This window comes from Chiloscyllium plagiosum, chromosome 7 (genome assembly GCF_004010195.1).
Source record: "Chiloscyllium plagiosum isolate BGI_BamShark_2017 chromosome 7, ASM401019v2, whole genome shotgun sequence".
NCBI lineage: Eukaryota > Metazoa > Chordata > Chondrichthyes > Orectolobiformes > Hemiscylliidae > Chiloscyllium > Chiloscyllium plagiosum.
This window is the reverse complement of record NC_057716.1, coordinates 73,909,318-73,930,040: the sequence shown is the minus strand read 5'-3', so window position 1 is coordinate 73,930,040 and position 20,723 is coordinate 73,909,318. Positions and strand designations below refer to the sequence as shown.

Below are 20,723 nucleotides of genomic sequence, written 5' to 3'. Positions count from 1 at the left end.
TACCACAAATGCAGTAGATGACATTGGTAGAGGTACAAGTAAATTTCTGACAGATGACCAATTCTATTTCAGAACCCAAGATGACCAATACTACCTCAGAAAGCGCCAAATGGCCTCCTTCTTCCAAGATTGCAACTTCCCTTCCCATGTGGTTGATGATGCCCTCCAGCACATCTCCTCCACTTCACGCATTACCGCCCTTGAACCCCTCCCCTCCTAATGCAACAAGGACATAACCCACTGGTTCTCACCTTCCACCCCACCAACCTCTGCATACATCGCATCATCATCCACCACTTCCACCAGCTCCAAATGGACCTTACCACCAAAGATATATTTCCCTCTCCAACCCAATTAATGTTCCAGAAAGACCATTCCCTCCGCGACTCCCTCACCAGGTTCACGCACACCCCACCAGCCCACACCCACTCCTGGCATCTTTTCCTGTCACCACAGGAACTGCAAAACCTGCGCCGACAACAATCCCCTCACCTCAGTCCAAGGCCCCAAGGGATCCTTTCACATCCATCAGAAATTTCCCTATACCTCTACCAACGTCATCTACTTCACCCGTTGCACTCGGTGTGGTCTCCTCTACATCAGGGAGTCAGGATAACTTCTTGTGAGTTGTTTCAGAGAACATCTCTGGGACACCTGACCCACCAATCTCATCGGCCCGTGGCTGAACATTTCAACTCCCCCTCCCACTCAGTCAAGGACATGCAGGTTCTGGGCCTCCTCCACCGCCAAACCGTTACCACCCGATGCCTGGAGGAGGAACGCCTCATATTCCACCTAGGGACCCTGCAACCACACGGGATGAACGTGGATTTCAACAGCTTCCTCAATTCCCCTCTGCCCACATTATCCCTGTCCCTAGTCTCCAACCTGGCATGCCCTCCAGACCTGTTCGTCACTCCCCTCTCTAGCCTATCACCTTCTCCCTCACCTTCATCCACCTATCACTTTCCCAGCTTCCTTCCCTCCAACCCCACACCTCCTCCTATTTATCTCTCAGCCCCACCCACAAGCCTCATTTCTGATGAAGGGCTTATGCCCGAAATGTCAATTCTCCTGCTCCTCGGATGCTGCCTGACCTGCTGTGTTTTTCCAGCAACACACTCTCGATTCTGATCTCCAGCATCTGCAGTCCTCACTTGCTCCTGCCTGAAAAATAGCTCTCTTTAAGCTACTGTTTTCACTCAGTAATCTGTGAAGCAGAAATCCCAAAGAAGAAGACACAGGAAGATCCAAATAGAAGAACCAAAAGCTGCCTGGTTTTGAGATAAGAGGTTTTGTTTTGTAAATCTTAATTGGGAATTTTATCAGACTAGTATTATAAAAGGGAAGGTAAAACATAGGTTATGGTAAGGAATTGTAAATAGTCGTTAGTTAATTATTCTCTGTTATACTTTAAGAAATAAAGTTGTTAATTTTTAGTTTAAATAGTTCTTGGCCATTCGAATTTTTACAGATTACTGCACGGGATAAATCATTTCTGTGTTGCTGGTTTTAAATTAAGCAGGAGAGTGTTGTAACAAATTATGGTTGATCCCACCTTGGCCTAAAATTCATTTTCCTACCCACTCCTTATAAGCCATCAATCTGTTACTAATTCTAATACTGGCATCCACCAAACTCTGGGGTAGTGAATTGCACAGATGCAAGACCCTTTGAGAGAAGTAATTTCTCCGCATTTTGCATTTAAATCTTCCAGTCGTGATCCTGATATTATGACCCCCCATTTTAAATTACCTGACAAGAGAAAATATCTTCTTTATATCTACTTTGTCAAATCCTTTCAGTGTCTTGGATACCTCAATTAGACCTCTTTTCATTCTTCTAGACTCCAGATTCCTAATGAGGGGTTTTTGTCTGAAACATTGATTTTCCTGCTCCTCAGATCTGCTGTGCTTTTCCAGCACTAATCCCTTGACTCTAATCCCCAGTCTCTGCCGTCCTCACTTTCTCCTCCAGACAGCATAGGCCTAAACTTCTCAAATCTCTCTTAAGTCAAATCCTTCACCTCTGGAAACAATCTAGTAAAACTCCGCTGATCTACTTCCAACACAAATCCATTCCTCCTAATGTCAGGAGATATAAGCTGTACACAATATTCCAGGTGCAGTCCCACAAATGCAGCAACACTTCCCTACATTTCTATTCCATTCCTTTAGCAATAAATGCCAAAATTCTATATACCTTCTTTATTACTTGCTGTTCCTGAATATTAAGTTTCTATGGTTCATGGACAAGGACACCCAGATCCCTCTGCACTGAAGCACTCTGAAGTTCCTCTCCACTTAGATAAACAGATGGCTTTCTTCTTCCTCCAATCAAAATAGATAACCTCACTCTTATCCATCTTAAACTCCACCCGCCAAATTTTGGCCCATTCCCTTAATTTATTCATTTGTAAATTTCTTATTTCTTTATTGCAACTTAATTGCTCACCTATTTTAGTGTCATCTGCAAATTTTACTACAGTATCTTCTATACTCCCTGCATCCAGGTCATTAATATAAATTGTAAACAGTTAGGGTTGCAGACAAAACCTTATGGTACTCCATTATAGTTACATCTTGCCAACCAGAAAAAGACCCACTGATCCCAACTCCTCCGACTTCACATAAAGCTCAGCTTATCATCCATCACAACAGCTGCTCGGTGATCCTCTTCCTGGAAACTGCTGCTCTGAAATTTGTAGAAAGTTAAGCCTCTGATGATAAGCATTCTTTGATGGGCAACCTCTTCTGCAAGCAAGTGACCATATGCATGTCCCTTTACCTTTCAGCCTCATTCTCCTATTGCATCTCTGGTTATTATTTCCAGATGCTGTCCCCATCCCTGGCATTCCTCGTCACTGGAGGTCCAATGCCTGAGTGAGTATGCCCATGCAAATAGCTACAACTAATTTTCAGGACCTTCCACCTGCTTTGCTCTCCACATACAAGTGCCAAGTTGAAGATAGGCAGATACGTGGCAATCCTCACTAAGCTAGACATATTTATGCCTGCTGACTGGGCGGCAGAAATAACAGTCAATCCTGCCCTGTCTGCCAAGTCCCTCTCCATTCATGCTTCCAAACCGTAGCCAACATGGACCTCTCACTCACCATGCATCTGGTTAAGCTGGGGATGCTCTGAAGCACCAGTGCTCCCATGCAACTGGTGTAAAATTTAGTAAGTCCTGCTAAAGTACAGTTAATTGCCTGTTTTAGACTTAATTATCTTCCTGCCATGTGCCAGCATGACCTCCTGGCCCAATTTGCTTTGGTAATAGCAGGTTACAAAGTGAAAAAAAGAGGATGTGCTTGCCTTCTCATGCTTCTCGCCATAATACAGCCACTCCTCCCACCTCATTTGCTTCCAATCAGTTGGTAAAACCTAAACCCATGGCTAGTTGATGTTCTAAAAATATACAGACGTATAGCACCAGAATCCTCTTAAAAAAAAACATTTTGCAAACCAGTCATGGTCCTATGGTGTGGAAAAAATGTTAAACATGCAAGTAATTTTTGCTATTGGACACACGAGTGTTGAATGTTAGCTGTAATTAATGTAACTATGACAGGAATTTCACCAGCCCACAGACTAGAGACTTAGCAAAAGGAAGTCTATTCATTTCTGCAAAATGTTCTTCTAATTCTGATCATATATAATGTCTGTGTTCAGCAAATATTTTGGGAAAGTTACTTTTCCGTGTCATCTGATTTCAAGAATTTATATATTGATAAAATTATCACATGGATCGACGTTTCAGGCATAAGTCCTTCTTCAGGAATGAGGCTTGTGGGGCGGGGCTGAGAGATAAAAGGCTGGGGTTGGGAAGAAGGTAGGTGGGAAAGCAATAGGTGGATGAAGGTGAGGGGGAAGGCGATAGGTCAGAGGGGGGAGTGATGGACAGGTCCAGAGGGCGGTGCCAAGTTGGAGGCTTGGGACTGGAATAATGTGTGGGGGGGGGAAGAGGGGGAATGAGGAAGCTGTTGAAATCCGCATTTCAAGGGGGGGGGGGTTGAAGTGCTCAGCCACAGGGTGGTGGGGTTGGTGGGTGTGGGTGTCCCAGAGATGTTCTCTGAAACGATCCACAAGGCGGCGTCCTGTCTCCCTGATGTAGAGGAGACCACACCAGTTGCAACGGATTCTGTAGATGACATTGGTAGAGATACAGGTAAATATCTGACAAAAGTGGAGGGATCCCTTGGTGTCTTGAATGGAGGTGAGGGGAATGGTGTGGGCTGGTGGGTGGTGTGGACCTGACAAGGGAGTCGCGGAGGGAATGGTCTTTCCGGAATACTGATAGGGGTGGGGAGGGAAATATATCTTTGCTGTCCATTTGGAGGTGGTGGAAGTTGCGGAGGATGATGCAATGGATGTGGAGGTTGGTGTGGTGGAAGGTGGGGACCGGGGGGTTGTGTTCTTGTTGCGTTGGGAAGGGTGGGGTTCAAGGGCGGTGATGTGTGAAGTGGAGGAGGGCATCATCAACCACTTGGGAAGGATGATGGAAGAAGGAGGCCACCTGGGACTTTCTGACGTGGAACTGATCATCCTGGGCATAGATGCGGTGGAGGCGGAGGAAGTGGGAATAAGAGATGGCATTTTTACAGGAGATAGGGTGGGAGGAGGTGTAGTCTAGGTACCTGTGGGAGTCAGTGAGCATGTAGTAGATGTCTGTGGTTAGTCAGTTGCCAGAGGTCCAGGAAGAGGAGGGAAGTTTCCGAAATGGTCCAGGTGAATTTGAGGTCCGGGTGGAAGATGTTGGTCAAGTTGATGAACTGATCAACCTCCTCATGGGAGCACGAGGCAGCAGTGATACAGTCATCGATGTAGCGGAGGAACAGGTGTAGGGTGGTGCCTGTATAACTGCGGAAGATGCACCGTTCCACATATCCAACAAACAGGGAGGCATAGCTCAGTCCCATGCGGTGCCCATGGCTACCCCTTTGGTTTGGAGAAAGTGGCAGGATTGGAAGAAGTTGTTGAGGGTGAGGTTCAGTTCAGCCTGGCGGAGGAGGGTGTCGGTGGAAGGGTACTGGTTGGGACCGTATGAGAGGAAGAAACAGAGGGCTTGGAGACCTTCGTCATGGTGGATCGATGTGTACAGGGACTGGATGTTCATGGTGAAGATGAGGCATTGGGGGCCGGGGAAATAAAAATCTTGGAGGTGGTGAAGGGCATGGGTGGTGTCACGAACGTAGGTGGGGAGTTCCTGGACTAACGGGGACAGGACGATGTTGAGGTAGGAAGAGATGAGTTCGGTGAGATAGGCGTAGGCTGAGACAATGAGTCATCTGGGATAGTCAGGTTTGTGAAGCTGAGGAAGGAGGTAAAATCATGATCAAGGGGGCAGTGGGAGGAGGTGTCTGCGAGTTGGCGTCTGGCTTCACAGTGTAGAGCTGAAACGATGTGTTGCTGGAAAAGCGCTTTTCCAGCACACATTTTTCAGCTCTGATCTCCGGCATCTGCAGTCCTCACTTTTTCCAGTGTAGAGGTCAGTGTGCCACAATACTATCGCGCTTCCCTTGTCTGCGGATTTGATAGTGAGGTTGGGGTTGGAGCAGAGGGAGTGGAAGGCTGCGCGTTGTGAGGGTGAGAGGTTGGAGTGGGTGAGGCGGATGACATCGACCAACTCAACGTGCCCACCTGACCTCCACATTGCTGAAGCTGAGGAAGGAGCAATGTAATGCTGTGCTTTTCCAACAACACACTCTTAACTCTGATCTCCTGCATCTGCAGTTCTCACTTACCCCACAAATTATCAAATACCTATCACAGGTATGGCTTTCCTCCTAATTTGAGAGAAGTGAATTTGAATCAGATATTGCTTCTGTCCAAATGGAAAGGTCAAGTGGGAATATAGGACGTTCAAGGCAGATGGTCAGGTGGATAAACCCATTATGAGCCACATCGTTAAATATTCGACAGTAAGGAATGACAGCCAAGTAGCAAAGAAAAATGACGTTTCGGGCAAAAGCCCTTCATCAGGAATGGAGGCCTCCATTTCTAATGAAGGGCTTTTGACTGAAATATCAATTTTCCTGCTCCTCGGATGCTGCCTGACCTGCTGTGCTTTTCCAGTACCACTCTAATCCAGCATCTGCAGTCCTCACCTTTGCTTAGCCAAGTAGCAAACTCCATTCAACATATTGCAAAGTAAACTATGGAAAGTGTTACGATGCAGCTTCATATGTAAAGGATAAGGCCAAAATCCAGCATCTTCTGCATTATACAATCTTTGACATGCTAAGGGACTTAGATTGTTGCAGTGGCTTTAAAATTTAACCATTAATGTCATGTATACTCAAGTTTAGAAGTACAGAAAAAGTATACAATGTCATGGCACACAGCACCATCTCAGAAACGAAGGTACCTAGACTTTGAAATTGTATAATGTCTTCTAATGATGTTAACCTTTATGATAATCATGATGGAATGTGTCTACATATTCTGTTAAGCTGCAAGATTTATCACGACACATATACAGACTCCGAGAGCTGTACAGCACGGAAACAGACCCTTTGGACCTAGTACTCCATGCCGACCAGATATCCCAAATTAATCTCATCCTAATTTTGGTCCATATCCCTCTAAATCATTCCTATTCATATACCCATCCAGATGCCTTTTAAATGTTGCAATTGTACCAGCCTCCACCACTTCCTCTGGCAGCTCATTCCATACATGCACCACCCTCTGCATGAAAATGTTGCCCCTCAGGTCCCTTTTAAATCTTCCCCCTCTCATCTTAAACCTATTCCCTCCAGTTTTCCTTACCCGGGGGAAAAGACCTTAACTATACACCCTATCTATGCTCCTCAATTTTAAAAGCTCTATAAGGTCACCCCTATTTTCCTCCAGGGAAAATAACCTCAGCCAATTCAGCCTCTCCATATAGCTCAAATCTTATAACATCCTTATAAAAAGTAACCAGTTTTAAGTTCCTCATTGTTGGACACTTTTTACAAAGAGAAAAGAGGTGATACTGATTCCTAAATTGATCAGGTTATCCAATTTCCAAGGGAGGTTCAATTAGCTTTGGAGCAATCCATCTGAAGGAAACTCATGTAGACATGGAAGAATGTGCAAACTATGAATACACATACATTTAATAACATATATGCATATATCAATACACAGGGAGTGCTTCAGAAGCAGAACTAAAAGTAGATTTAAAGTGTTAAGTCTTTCGCTCTCTACAGATGAGGACAGATCTGCTGAGTTTATCCAACACTTTACTATTTTGGATCTCAAGTATCGTGAATACTTGGCTTTTATAAGACATCATCCTGATCTTTGTAGACAGAAAGAACATGCAAGTGCACTACATCAGTTTCAATTCAACAACATTGGCAACAGCCAGTCACTGGTTCATTTATTCCCTGACTAATCGAACTTCCTGAATTAAAATTTAAACATAGCCTGGCAGTTAACTGCCAATCAGCATTAACAGGAGCATTCTCCACACCTCTATCACAGTCCACTTGCCAAGGAATCAACACTCTTCTCTCAAGTAACTATTGGTTTTCCCTTTGAGTCCCGAGGAGTGCAGTCTTTTTTCAGCAATACAAGATATTTTACATTGTGAACATGAGAATCCAGACTACTGTCCTGGTCTTTGGGTTTGGGGGATCGGTCAATAACACACCTGTAAACGACTCTTTATCAGTCACACAAGCAATCATTCATTCTTTGATACAGCCAGGTCGGTAGACTCTGATCAGCCCAGAAGTATGAGTACTGCTAGACTACCAAAAGAATCCAATGACTTACAGTTTGCATAGGGCTTATGTACATTGTTCATAGTCAAAAATGGAACATGATCGCATAATAACAATCAATCAGATTCCCAGAGGTCCGCACTTGTGCCTTAACCTATCACAATTTCTTGTTCCCAGAATTGTATTTGTCCTGTCCTGTGGTTAGTGTTAAACTGTTACTTCTGCATTTAATGGTTAAGGTTATATAATTTAGAGTATTTTATCGGATCTATATCAGTCTGTGGTTTCATGTTTGATCTGAGTCACAAGTATTTGCCTGGCTCAGTACAGACCAAGTTAGCCAAACAGAAGCCATTTTGTGCAGCTCCTTCAGCCATCTCCTACTTTGCAGATGCCCACATCCTCAAATATGTCACTTACCATTATTTACCATGGTCTTCAACATTGTCAATTTTCTTCCAGCAGGAAAAGCAGACAACTGGAAATCAAAATATGTCACCCAATACCATGGTGGTAACTTCTGCTTTTGCTAGCTTACTGAGCTGGTAAGATATTCAAGCTGACACTTCACAGCAAGGCCTGGCATTTCATCTTCCAAACAAACAGTTGGGTGGAGGGCATTTCCCCACCCAATAAGAGCCACCAGACATCACTGATTTACCACTCTGGAGTCTCATTTGGCAGAGGTTGGGAAGCTGGAGTTTGGACACTCCTGCTCAGAACTTAACTCAGGCGGAAATGGGAAGGTGGTGTGATTGCTGCCAGCTTGTAGGTTTAAATAAAGAGTATTACATATTTACAGACTCATTGCAAAGGTCGAAGAACACAGCTCATTCTTGGTATTTACATGTACACATCAGAAAAACAGAGTTAAAGAGGAAAGTGCATTTTTATAAGTCATAAACTAAAGGAGAGTTTGTAATTGACATGTTTGACTGATAGAACAGTACAGCACAGAACAGGCCCTTCAGCCCACGATGTTGTGCCGACCACTGATCCTCATGTATGCACCCTCAAATGTCTGTGACCATATCTATGTCGAGGAGTCTCTTAAATGTCCCCAATGACCCTGCCTCCACAAGGATACTGATCTTAGGAATAGTATGGTGAAGAAAGTAATTTCATTCCAGGAGGATAATTTGGGTGTTTTCAATAATAGGAATCAGATATTAGAATTACAGCAGGAATCCTTTGAAGAGATGAAACTTCAGTAGGTCTCAAAGTTAGTTACCTGCAGTGTTCTTGTCTGGACAAGAAGTTTCTACAGTAATAGCCTTGGAAAGGAAGAGGCATGGCGACTTTAAGATATTGTAGTGTCCCGTTTTTGAAAGGACTAATTGTTACTGCTCTTTCTGCTGCTATCTATGCAGGTGCTAGCATAGAAAGATTCATTATGTGTAGTCAATTTCAATCACATGATCAATACTCCTATTGTCCACCTATAATGATTTGAAGTTAGAAGCCATGGCTATCCAACAGAGAATTGATAGGACTATTCACATTTACCAATGATGAATTGGTTTCTCTACAGCTCCTTTTATTTTGTGTTTGAAGACAGAGTCTGGGAGTTCATCAGTATTGAGATTTGAATATGTCCACAAACAGAAGGTATGAATTCGCAAGTGTTTTTTTGTCTTGCTATGTCAATAAACAGGGCAGCCCACCCTTGTCATTTTGTTGTGAATCTTCTGATGAAGTGAAGTAGTGGGTGCTGAAACAAAAATTCACCTGACCCATCAGTTGCCATGTTGGCAGTTTAGTGTCCATTTTCAAAAGAGATGGCACTTCCAGAAAATTCTAATCAGAATTTCGTCCATGTTTTACTTTGAATGAAGTGTCTTGACAGAGCATGACAAGGGTACTTAAAGAGAAGACACTATCCACACTGATTTAAGTCATGAGTTCATGAAAAGACACTTTTCATTGGGTTTTACTCCTGCACTTTCTTTGAATGGTACATTTATTTATGTTCTGGATCAGTGGTGCTGGAAGAGCACAGCAGTTCAGGCAGCATCCAAGGAGCAGCGAAATCGACGTTTTGGACAAAAGCCCTTCATCAGGAATAAAGGCAGTGAGCCTGAAGCGTGGAGAGATAAGCTAGAGGAGGGTGGGGGTGGGGAGAAAGTAGCATAGAGTACAATGGGTCAGTGGGGGAGGGGATGAAGGTGATAGGATTTTTACCATTTATTTATGTATTCACTTGTAGGATGCAGGCATCGCTGGCATTTATTGCCTATTCCTAGGTGCTTTTGAGAAGGTGGTGATGAGCTGTCTTCTTGACCCACTGCAGTTCACATGCTGTGGGTTGACCCACATTGCCAATAAAGAGGGAGTTCCAGGATTTTGACCCAAAGACAGTGAAGTAACAGTGATGTATTTCCAAGTCAGTGATATATTTCCAAGTGGCTTGGAGATGAACTTGTAGGTGGTGGTGTTCCCAAATATCTGCTGCCCACGTCATTTTAGATGGAAATGGTTGTGGGTTTGGAAGGTGCTGTCTAAAAGGTCTTTGGTGAATTTCTGCACTGCATCTTATATATCGTACAAACTCAAGCTACTGAGAATTAGTGGTGGAGGGAACAGATGTGGCACCAATCTGGCAGGATGATTTGTCTTGGATGCTGTCAAGCTTCTTGAGTGTTGTTGGAGCTGCACAAATCCAGGCAAGTGCAGAGTATTCCATCACACTCCTGACTTGTGCCATGAAGATGGTGGACAGACTTTAGGAGTCAGGATGTGTTACTCACCGCAGTATTCCCATCCTCCTACTTGCTCTTAGAGCCACTGTGTTAACGTGGCGAGTCTAGTTGAGTTTCTGGTTAATGGTAACCCCCAGGATGCTGATAGTGGAGAATTCAGTGATAGTAACACCATTGAATTTAAAGGGTTGCTAGTTGGATTGCCTCTTACTGGATTGTCTGGCATTTGTGTGTGGATGTTACTCCACTATTTTACTGATGCTCCTTTCCCTTTACTTTGCGAATATAATCAAACAGACATTGCTCAAATAAGACTTTAAAAATTACAGTATTCCCTAATTTGAGAAAGCACTAGAATGCAGAGAACTGCAGACAATCCGGTCAGATGGGAATTTAAAAACAAAGACAGGTCTGAGTACAGCAAGCAAGAGTTTAAAGCACTACATGTAAACTGCTTCATTTCCATAGTGATTACAAAAGAATGGACTAAACTTGTAATTGTGCAAAACATTCATTAAAATTAGGTAAAAAAAAATGCTGGTCTTAATTCCAGCATGTCAATTTCAAAATAATGTATCAACAGAATTAGTTGAATTCCCAGTAAGGGTATTTTGTGGAAATAGCTACTTAGCCAAATTAGTGTTGTCAAAAGTTTTCATATAATTTATAGTAATTTATGTATGAAACAACAGAATTCTGAAAAATGTAATGGAAAACCAATATAAGTGCTATCCTAGTGATTCACTGTTCTCCATCTTCATGAAATGACTCCAACCCCTAATAGTGGGAAATATACAAGCACAGATACATCAGATAGACCTATGTGATTAAACTGCTAAATTCAATATGTAGTAAAATGTATTTTTTTGTTATTAGATTGCTGAATAAATTATTCAATTTCCCTTCTAGCAAATGTTAATTGCTCGTTCTTTGTACCATCGATGGAAATTCTCGCTACAAACATGAAATTCAGAAAGACTGCAGCTCACATCAACAAATCAACTGGGGGTGATGGAACACAACCTAACTTTCACCCACCCCCACAGGTATGCACCAAGCCCATATATATTCCTATTCAATGTATTCTGAATAATTCAGTGTTTGAAATCATGCAATTCAAAACAAGAGGAATGTACAATGAAAATTGATAGCATAATTCAATAAGGACGACAGGTCTCTTATTTGTCAGCCCCCTACAGATTCATGATGGATGCGAATTCTAAAAAGCCTGAGGGTGCTTTCCAGTAGCAGATACTGTAGCTTAAAGCAGCAGTACCATCCCACTGAGCTAAGTGAATTGAGAGACAATTACAGTAAAGGCTTACGAGATCTTTAGAAGATGCTTTCTAGCCTTAGGTGGAAAACACCACCTCGGACCACTCGCCAAGACTGCTTACATTTTGCAGGGGAAGAGAATCCTGTGGTAGAATTTGGGAGTAGCCCCAAGCTTTCTCAGACAATGAGACCAAATGCTCAACTTATCCAACACAAATTCCTGTGTAATATCAAGATTCAGTATTATAATGCCATTGAATTGGATCGAGCAGACATCTAAACTACTCAGCACATCATTGATGGAATCAGAAATTAAAAGTGCAAATAAATTAATCCACTGATTATTTTCAAACAAAGTCTTCAAACACATTAAAATCTCATTGGATACACAATTGCTGTTTTGTATATATTCAAACTGTCAACATTCAAATTAGTTCAATTTGAGTTGGTAATCTCTAAACAGTTATCTCCTTTAGCTTCTCATGTGGGGAGTATGGTTATGAGGTACAGCATGGTGTGCCCATTCTGGGCCAGAAGGTCCAATTTTAAAGCAATCAAGAATATTTTGCAGAAAATAGTAAGAATTTAATGAAGTTAATTTCAAGGTGGAGATATAAGATTGGAAGTGGTCTTTAAAACGAACCCAATGTATATAGATGTATAATCAAATCAACCCCAGAATCAAATCCACCCTAATGTGGTCCTGGTTAAAGTCAACAGAAATAAATCAATTTAATTCACGCAATGTTATCAGATGTTGGTTTTTGCTAGTTATTAGATCTCTTTCGACTTTCATTTCTTAAACAAAAATGCGATGTTTGAACTTATAAGAGCAGCTAAAATGCAGGCTTCTGACAAATTGCTGTGGAAAAAAAGTGTGGATCACCTCACTATTTAGTGGTTTTATAATGCAACAATGTCAGGTTGCCCTTACCTGGCAAATTGCTCCTGCAAAGCTTGCATCTGAGATGTACTAATTTCAGACTCCAGGATAACTTCATGTAATCGCTTTTCAGTCTCAAGCCTTAAACATCGTTCTTCCTCCAATTCATCCATCAGCTTTTCACACTGGAAAAAGCAGAAATTTCATGGAATTAGTCAAAAGCAAGTTCCAAAATTAACAAACAAATGTAGAAAACCAAAGGATTGTCTCTGAACATTTATAGTGATATTATTGATTTTACAATTTTAAAAATAAAAGAATTAATATATATCTTTTATTAGTATGACTTGAATAGAATTCTAGAAGGAATTCACACAAAAGGTGCTGTGCTGTTAATGGGATGTTCTTCATGGATGTAAGAAACAGCAAAAGTGTAATATAGGGTAAGAAGAAATCCTCACACAGCTCATTGTTTGCAAATAAAGGTATTTGGTTTGAATCAATCGTAACCAGTATTAGGCATTAATCTGTGGTGAAAGTTTAAACTTCTTCCTTACCACAAAGGATACAGAGCATGTTACTGGGCAACAATTATAAGAATACAAGAAGATAACAATTGAAAGCAGCAATAGGGTATTTGGTCTCTCAAACCTGCTCCGGCACTCACTAAGACCAATGCATTGATTGTGAGCTTAGCTTTCTTTCATGCTTACCCATATCGCTTAATCTAAAATCTGTCTAATTTGGCCTTGAATGCAATCAATAATGTGGTATCTAGTACTCAATCAGGAAGAGAATTCCAAACATTAACAACCCTCAGAAGAAATTCCTCTTCATGTCTACTTTAAATCAAGATGAGATTATAGGAAAATTGATCAATATAATACAAGGTTGTAACTAGCAGCAAAGGGAATACAATCTGTACAAAATTAAGCAACCCTTTTTCTTCTCATTTGAAGACAGATAAAGCACCGGAGAGATTAAAAAAATTAACATTTCTTACCAACAAGACAATTCTAAATCAACACTGTCATGACCAGAGTAAAGTGGACATTTTTAACTTGTTATTCCAAGATGTGCTTTTGAAAGAGGGTTGGTATGGCCAAAAATGGCTACCAATGTAAACTAATTGGTTGTCTGGTTGAGAGAGAGAGATTAAGAACCCCATGAAATCTCACACCTATGGATAAAATAAGAAATTCAAACAATGGCTCTTCAAATGGAAGAAGAAGCAAGTCAAAAGAGATGAGGCTATGATCTCATGACTATAAATATAATGAGGACTGATGACCCCTGTTTGACAGCTAGCCACCCTAACATATTATGTCCCAAACTGCAGGCAAATGTTTTGAGACTGGCGTTAAAAAATGCATTTCAACTTTACTGGAGTACACTGGGGAACTGAATGCTCTTCTGTGTACCAGCCCAAATGGTATTAATCACTCCACCATTAGTGGCTATTCTAATCAGTTACCAAGAATTGGCATGCTGTGAAGGTCACAGTGGAAGAGCTATTCCTGAATTATGAGTTGCAGGTAAAGACCCTCTCTCATTCAGAGCTGGGAATCAGTTTAAAAAAAAATATAGGGCAACAAGAGGACTCATTCTCACCCCAAATGCAGGAAGATTATAAATTCTTCTCACATTTAATGATTAATAAGCTCATTCTTTTTGTTGATTCGACAAAGTCTGGTTTAATTGGCTCCTTTTAAAACATAACCTTAAAGAGGTGTGAGAGAAAGGTTTCAGGAAACAGTTCATGTCTCCACACCCAGGAACTTCACAATTTAAGGCATTTTGAACTGTAACAAATTGGAGAACTTCATTGGGGTCTGATCATAGCATTACTGACCACACTCTAAATTTTACTTTTTGATCCAAGAATGTTATTTATTTTCTAATCCCCTGCTGCTTTTTCATGCAATCTTGTTCTTTTTCAGCATGGAATGTCTTAGTCAATATTAAACTGTAATACTGACTGGAGATGCCCATCTCTAGGGTATAATTCTCTATTAATTTCCATTCACTACCGCAAGGATTTACCCTCAAGAAAAATGCCTCCTATGGCAGGTTTAAACTACTACATTGATGTCCACAAGGGAAATATCTGCAGATCAAGTGATTCAGGCCCTCATATAGGAATCTGTGAGAATAGAGTAGGACTGATGTCAGACTCCAAAATAGGAGTTGAGGAGAAAAGTTTGAATTAGAACTATAAAAACAATGTAAATGAACACAGTTCCAGTTACAGCATAAAACATCAGAATGTACATGATAATGTGGGTCAAATAAAAATTCAGGTAAGTATTAAACTTTTTTTTTCTGAAGTATCTCTTCCTTCTGAATGCTTCAGATTTTCCAATTCCCTGGTCAGCAATGCAAGCAGGTAAATTACTCCAGAGTCTTTGTCAATTTTACAACTGAATATAACTTTAGAAGCTGCATTAATAGCATTATAAATTTTCTTTGTGTCTTGCAGTCAACATTTAGCCTTCACAACGTTTCAAATGTTATCATCCATATCTAACCCTCAGCATATTGTATTCTCCTTCATATGAAGTGAATTATCTACTCAAACAGATGCATAAAATCCTGCTTAATTACTTCAACATTCTTTTTTTTTGAAGCAGAACAATTTGGATAGGCTAATTATTTCTTTTCCCAATGGCTCTAAGGCAGGATCTACACAACAATAAAAACAAACATTATTCTGGACAGGTTCACAAAATCCATAATTATGTGTTAATCACAAATAACCATTTAAGTAATCCATTCCTACATGAGATTAAGACGTTGTCATGTTCTTACCAATTCAACCAGTTTACTATCATGGTTATTTATTAGGTGACAACATAATTGTACAACTGTCAAAGGCTGATCAGAGATATAATGTTATCCAAGTCAGTTACCTTCTTCCAACACTTCTCATGAATATGTGAGAGATAACTTACAACCTTCTCACCTAAACACCAGTGGACGGAAGAGGACAATCAGTTGGGCAACTTGAATAATTGTCACGCAGGCCATCAAATGGGGGATCCAACAATTATAGCCACAACATAGTCCTGTGCTGGTTACTGGACCTTCCGCTCCACCCCTTTCGACCCATCACTTTGACCATTGCAATTATTAAGGACATATCTATTGATTATACTGTTGCACCAAGCTAGCAACCTTAAAAGGAACTGGTGCAAGTTAGTTAAATTATCCTAAACCCTAATTTAAAAAAAACATTTGCAGCGCTAGGATGAACATAACTCTTCTTGCTCAAATCTTCTTCCTCCACTAATGCAGGATCAGTTCTCCACATTTGCCTATATACCATACAAAAGTTATAAGTTAATATGATCTGAAGAATGCTTGAAACCTCATGGAATGAGGTGGACAGATGATGACTGTTAAGAATTAAATGAGTGTGAATTAGTAGTCTAAATTTGGGGAGCTGATAATCAGTAAAAACAATAGAAGCCAATTGATTTCTAACCTTCAAAACTAGAAAGTCACAGGACAGTGCTCATTGAAACCTGCAGTTGAGTAGCTGAACAAAAATGAAAAGTGAATCAGAAAATGTCTTGGCGCAGTGACCAACCACCTACGTGATATCTATTATCGGTACGGATTAGAAATGCCCAAAATCACATTTGAAACTGGGCAGCATTTGTTTTCTTCCTTTGCATATAAAGTACTAACTCTCTACATCCATTTCCAGTCAAACAACTGGCTCAATACAAATTCGAGATTGGTAATACTTGTATTGAATTGGTGTTTGGGACTGGAAAAGAATACCTTAATTATTTATCACACACTGTAAAGCAATAATAGCTTTAAAATAATCCAATACAGTTTAAATCTAGACTGCAGAAAATCTCAGGTATTCAAGTAATTATTGTTACTGGCTAAATTTTTATTTATTCATTATTAAGCTGAGTACAAGCTTCAAAATGAATGAAGATTTTGCTGTTAGGGTTGAAGTTCCTTGCTGAGACTGCATTTGATTTCATAAGAATGCTTGTTTTCTGTAGTCTGTATAACATTTGACATGTTGAACATATCACAGATGAAAACCTTCTCGATAGATCACTTAAATAATCAATAGTGATTTGGAGAAGATATTAATTTAAACACTTGCTGCTTTACTTCCAAGATGACCTTCACACATCAAGTACTTAAAGAACATTAAAAGTTTGAGAGAAGATTTGTAGCTTGGGTGCTCATTGTTGTGGTTCTGTTCGCCGAGCTGGGAATTTGTGTTGCAGACGTTTCATCCCCTGTCTAGGTGACATCCTTAGTGTTTGCCTCTGCCGCTTCCGGTTGTCAGTTCCAGCTGTCCGTTGTAGTGGTCGGTATTTTGGGTCCAAGTCGATGTGTTTACTGATTGAATCTGTGGATGAGTGCCATGCCTCTAGGAATTCTAGCTTGGGTGCTCGTTGTTGTGGTTCTGTTCACCGAGTTGGGAATTTGTGTTGCAGACGTTTCGTCCCCTGTCTAGGTGACATCCTTAGTGTTTGCCTCTGCCGTTTCCGGTTGTCAGTTCCAGCTGTCCGTTGTAGTGGTCGGTATTTTGGGTCCAGGTCGATGTGTTTACTGATTGAATCTGTGAATGAGTGCCATGCCTCTAGGAATTCCCTGGTTGTTCTCTGTTTGGCTTGTCCTATGATAATAGTGTTGTCCCAGTCGAACTCATGTTGCTTGTCATCTGCGTGTGTGGCTACTAGTCGTATCGTTTCGTGGCTAGTTGGTGTTCATGGATGTGGATCGTTAGCTGTCTTCCTGTTTGTCCTATGTAGTGTGTCCTATGTCCTATGTAGCCAAAAACGGATACCCGCGCAATTTCATCAACAGATGCCTAAGGGAAAGACAACAGAACGAGGACATGCCGCAACCCAAAGGACTAGCCACACTACCATACATCAAGAACATTTCCGAACTGACAGCCAGACTACTACGACCACTAGGACTCATAACAGCACACAAACCAACAGCCACTCTCAGACAACAACTCACCAGAACAAAGGACCCGATACCCAGCATGAGCAAAACCAATGTAGTGTACAAACTCCCATGCAAGGACTGCACAAAACACTACATAGGACAAACAGGAAGACAGCTAACGATCCGCATCCATAAACACCAACTAGCCACGAAATGACACAACCAGCTATCCATAGTAGCCACACACGCAGATGATAAGCAATATGAGTTCGACTGGGACAACACTATTACCATAGGACAAGCCAAACAGAGAACAGCCAGGGAACTCCTAGAGGCATGGCACTCATCCACAAATTCAATCAATAAGCACATCGACCTGGACCCAATATATCGACCACTGCAACGGACAGCTGGAACTGACAACCGGAAGCGGCAGAGACAAACCACTATAAGTGCCAGAGGAAACGTCACAGAAGCGCTTTACAGGAGGCTCCCAAGCACTGAGGATGTCACCTTGACAGGGGACGAAACGTCTGCAACACAAATTCCCAGCTCGGCGAACAGAACCACAACAATTTAAAGAACATATTAATTGTTATGCAAAGAATTGTTTTCCACACAACATAATAAAATTTTCCTTTCCAGTGACTTATCAATATGTGGTGAAAGATGTTTTGTGCCTGGCTGAACAATATGTGTTGCTCAAATATCAATTACATGTTTAGAAACTCAAAGAAAGGATTTGACTTATTTTTCCACTCTTTCTTTATTAGTGCTACCCAGCATCTAAACAGGGTTGGGTGAGGTACACAGGAAAGGGAGGGTCAGCTAAGTTGGAGGCAAGGACAGGGGTAGTTAAAGCACTGAGCCCATCCATGTTCCCCATCATCCACAGATAGGATGGATCAAGGCCCATCCCGACTCAAGTAATTGAGTCATAGAGATGTACAGCACCGAAAAACAGACCCTTTGGTCCAACTCATCCATGCTGACCAGATATCCCAACCCAATTTAGTCCCACCTGACAGCACCCAGCCCATATCATTCGTATGTTCCTATTCGTATACCCATCCAGAGCCTTTTAAATGTTGCAATTGTACAAGCCTCCACCACTACCTCTGAAAGCTCATTCCACCCTCTGCATTAAAAAGTTGCCCTTAGGTCTCTTTTACATGTTGCCTCTCTCACCTTAAGCCCTCTCATTCTGGACACCCCACCCCAGGGTAAAGACCTTGTCTATTTATCCTATCCATGCCCCTCATGATTTTATAAACTTATATAGGGTCACCCCTCAGCCTCCAATGCTCCAGGGAAAATAGCCCCAGCCTATTCAACCTCTTCCTATAGCTCCAATCGTCCAACCCTGGCACCATCCTTGTAAATCTTTTCTGAACCCTTTCAAGTTTCACAACATCCGTCCAAGAGGAAGGAGACCAGAACTGCATGCAATATTCCAACAGTGGCCTAAACAAAGTCGTGTACAGCTGCAACATGACCTCCCAACTCCTATACTCAATACTCTGACCAATAAATGAAAGCATACCAAACGCCGCCTTCACTATCCTATCTACCCGTGACTCAATTTTCAAGGAGTTGCGAACCTGCACTCCAAGGTCTCTTTGTTCAGCAAGACTCCCTAGGACCTCACCATTAAGTGTATAAGTCCTGCTAAGATTTGCTTTCCCAAAATGCATTTATCTAAATTAAACTCCATCTACCACTCCTCAGCTCATTGGCCTATCTGATTAAGATCCCATTGTAATCTGAGATAACCTTTTTCGCTGTCCACTACACCTCCAATTTTGGTGTCATCTGCAAGCTTACTAACTATACCTCTTATGCTCGCATCCAAATCATGTATATAAAATGATGAAAAGTAGTGGACCCAGCACCAATCCTTGTGGCACTCCACTGGTCATAGGCCTCCAGTCTGAGAAACAACCCTTTCCCCACCACCTCTGTCTTCGATCTTCGCACCATTCTGTATCCAAATGGCTAGTTCTCCCAGTATTCCATGAAATCTAACCTTGCTAAGCAGTCTCCCATGAGGAATTTTGTTGAATGCCTTACTGAAGTCCACATAGATCACATCTTCCGCTCTGCCCTCAACAATCCTCTGTTACTTCAAAAAAATTCAATCAAGTTCGCAAGACATGATTTTCCATGCACAAAGTCATGTTGACTATCCCAAATCGGTTCTTGCCTTTCCAAATACATGTACATCATGTCCCTCAGGAATCCTTCCAACAACTTGCCCAAAACCAATGTTAAGCTCACCTGTCTATAGTTCCCTGGCTTATCCTTACCACCTTCCTTAAATAGTGGCACCACATTAGCCGACTTCCAGTGTTCTGGCAACTCACCTGTGACTATCGATGATACAAATATCTGAGCAAGGGGCCCAGCCATCACTTTCCTAGCTTCCCAGAGTTCTAGGGTACACCTGATCAGGTCCTGGGGATGTATCCACTTTTATGTGTTTCAAGACAACCAGCACTTCCTCCTCTCTAATATGGATATTTTTCAAGATGTCACCATCTATTTCCATACAGTCTATATCTTCTATGTCTTTTTCCACAGTAAACACTGATGCAAAGTTAGTGAGTTTTGAGAAGATTTGTAGCTCAGGTTGAGGTTTTGGATGTAGGTTTGCTCGCTGAGCTTGCAGGTTCATTTCCAGACGTTTCATTACCTTACTAGGTAACATCTTTAGTGGGCCTCAAGCGAAACATTGCTGAAAATTCCAGCTTTCTATTTATGTGTTTGGGTTTCTTTGGATTGGTGATGTCATTTCCTGTGGTGAAGTCAGTTCCTGTTCCTTTTCTCAGGGAGTGGTAGATGGGGTCTAACTCGATGTGTTTGTTGATAGAGTTCTGGTTGGAATGCCATACTTTTAGGAGTTCTTGTGCGTGTCTTAGTTTGGCTTGTCATAGGATGGATGTGTTGTCCCAGTCGAATTGGTGTCCATCCTCATCCATATGTAAGGATACTCGTGAGAGATAGTCATGTCTTTTTGTGGCTAGTTCATGTATCCTGGTGGCTAGGTTTCTGTCTGTTTGTCCAATGTAGTGTTTGTTATGGTCCTTGCACATTATTTTGTAAATGACATTGGTTTTGCTTGTTGTCTGTATAGGGTCTTTCAAGTTCATTAGTTGCTGTTTTAGTGTGTAGGTATGTTTGTGGGCTACCATGATACCAAGGGGTCTGAGTAGTCTGG

The 20,723-nt window shown here is 41.5% G+C and overlaps 1 protein-coding gene across 7 annotated transcripts in view; it reads right to left on the bottom strand.

Moving 5' to 3' along the window:
* The window catches only part of nckap5l (NCK-associated protein 5-like), a 657,886-nt gene that overhangs the window by 379,849 nt on the left and 257,314 nt on the right, over positions 1-20,723 (bottom strand). For all 7 annotated transcript variants that reach the window (XM_043694066.1, XM_043694059.1, XM_043694057.1 and 4 more), the window contains one exon: positions 12,626-12,759. In XM_043694066.1, coding sequence (XP_043550001.1) covers positions 12,626-12,759 — 134 coding nt within the window. The remainder of the gene's footprint in view (positions 1-12,625; positions 12,760-20,723) is intronic.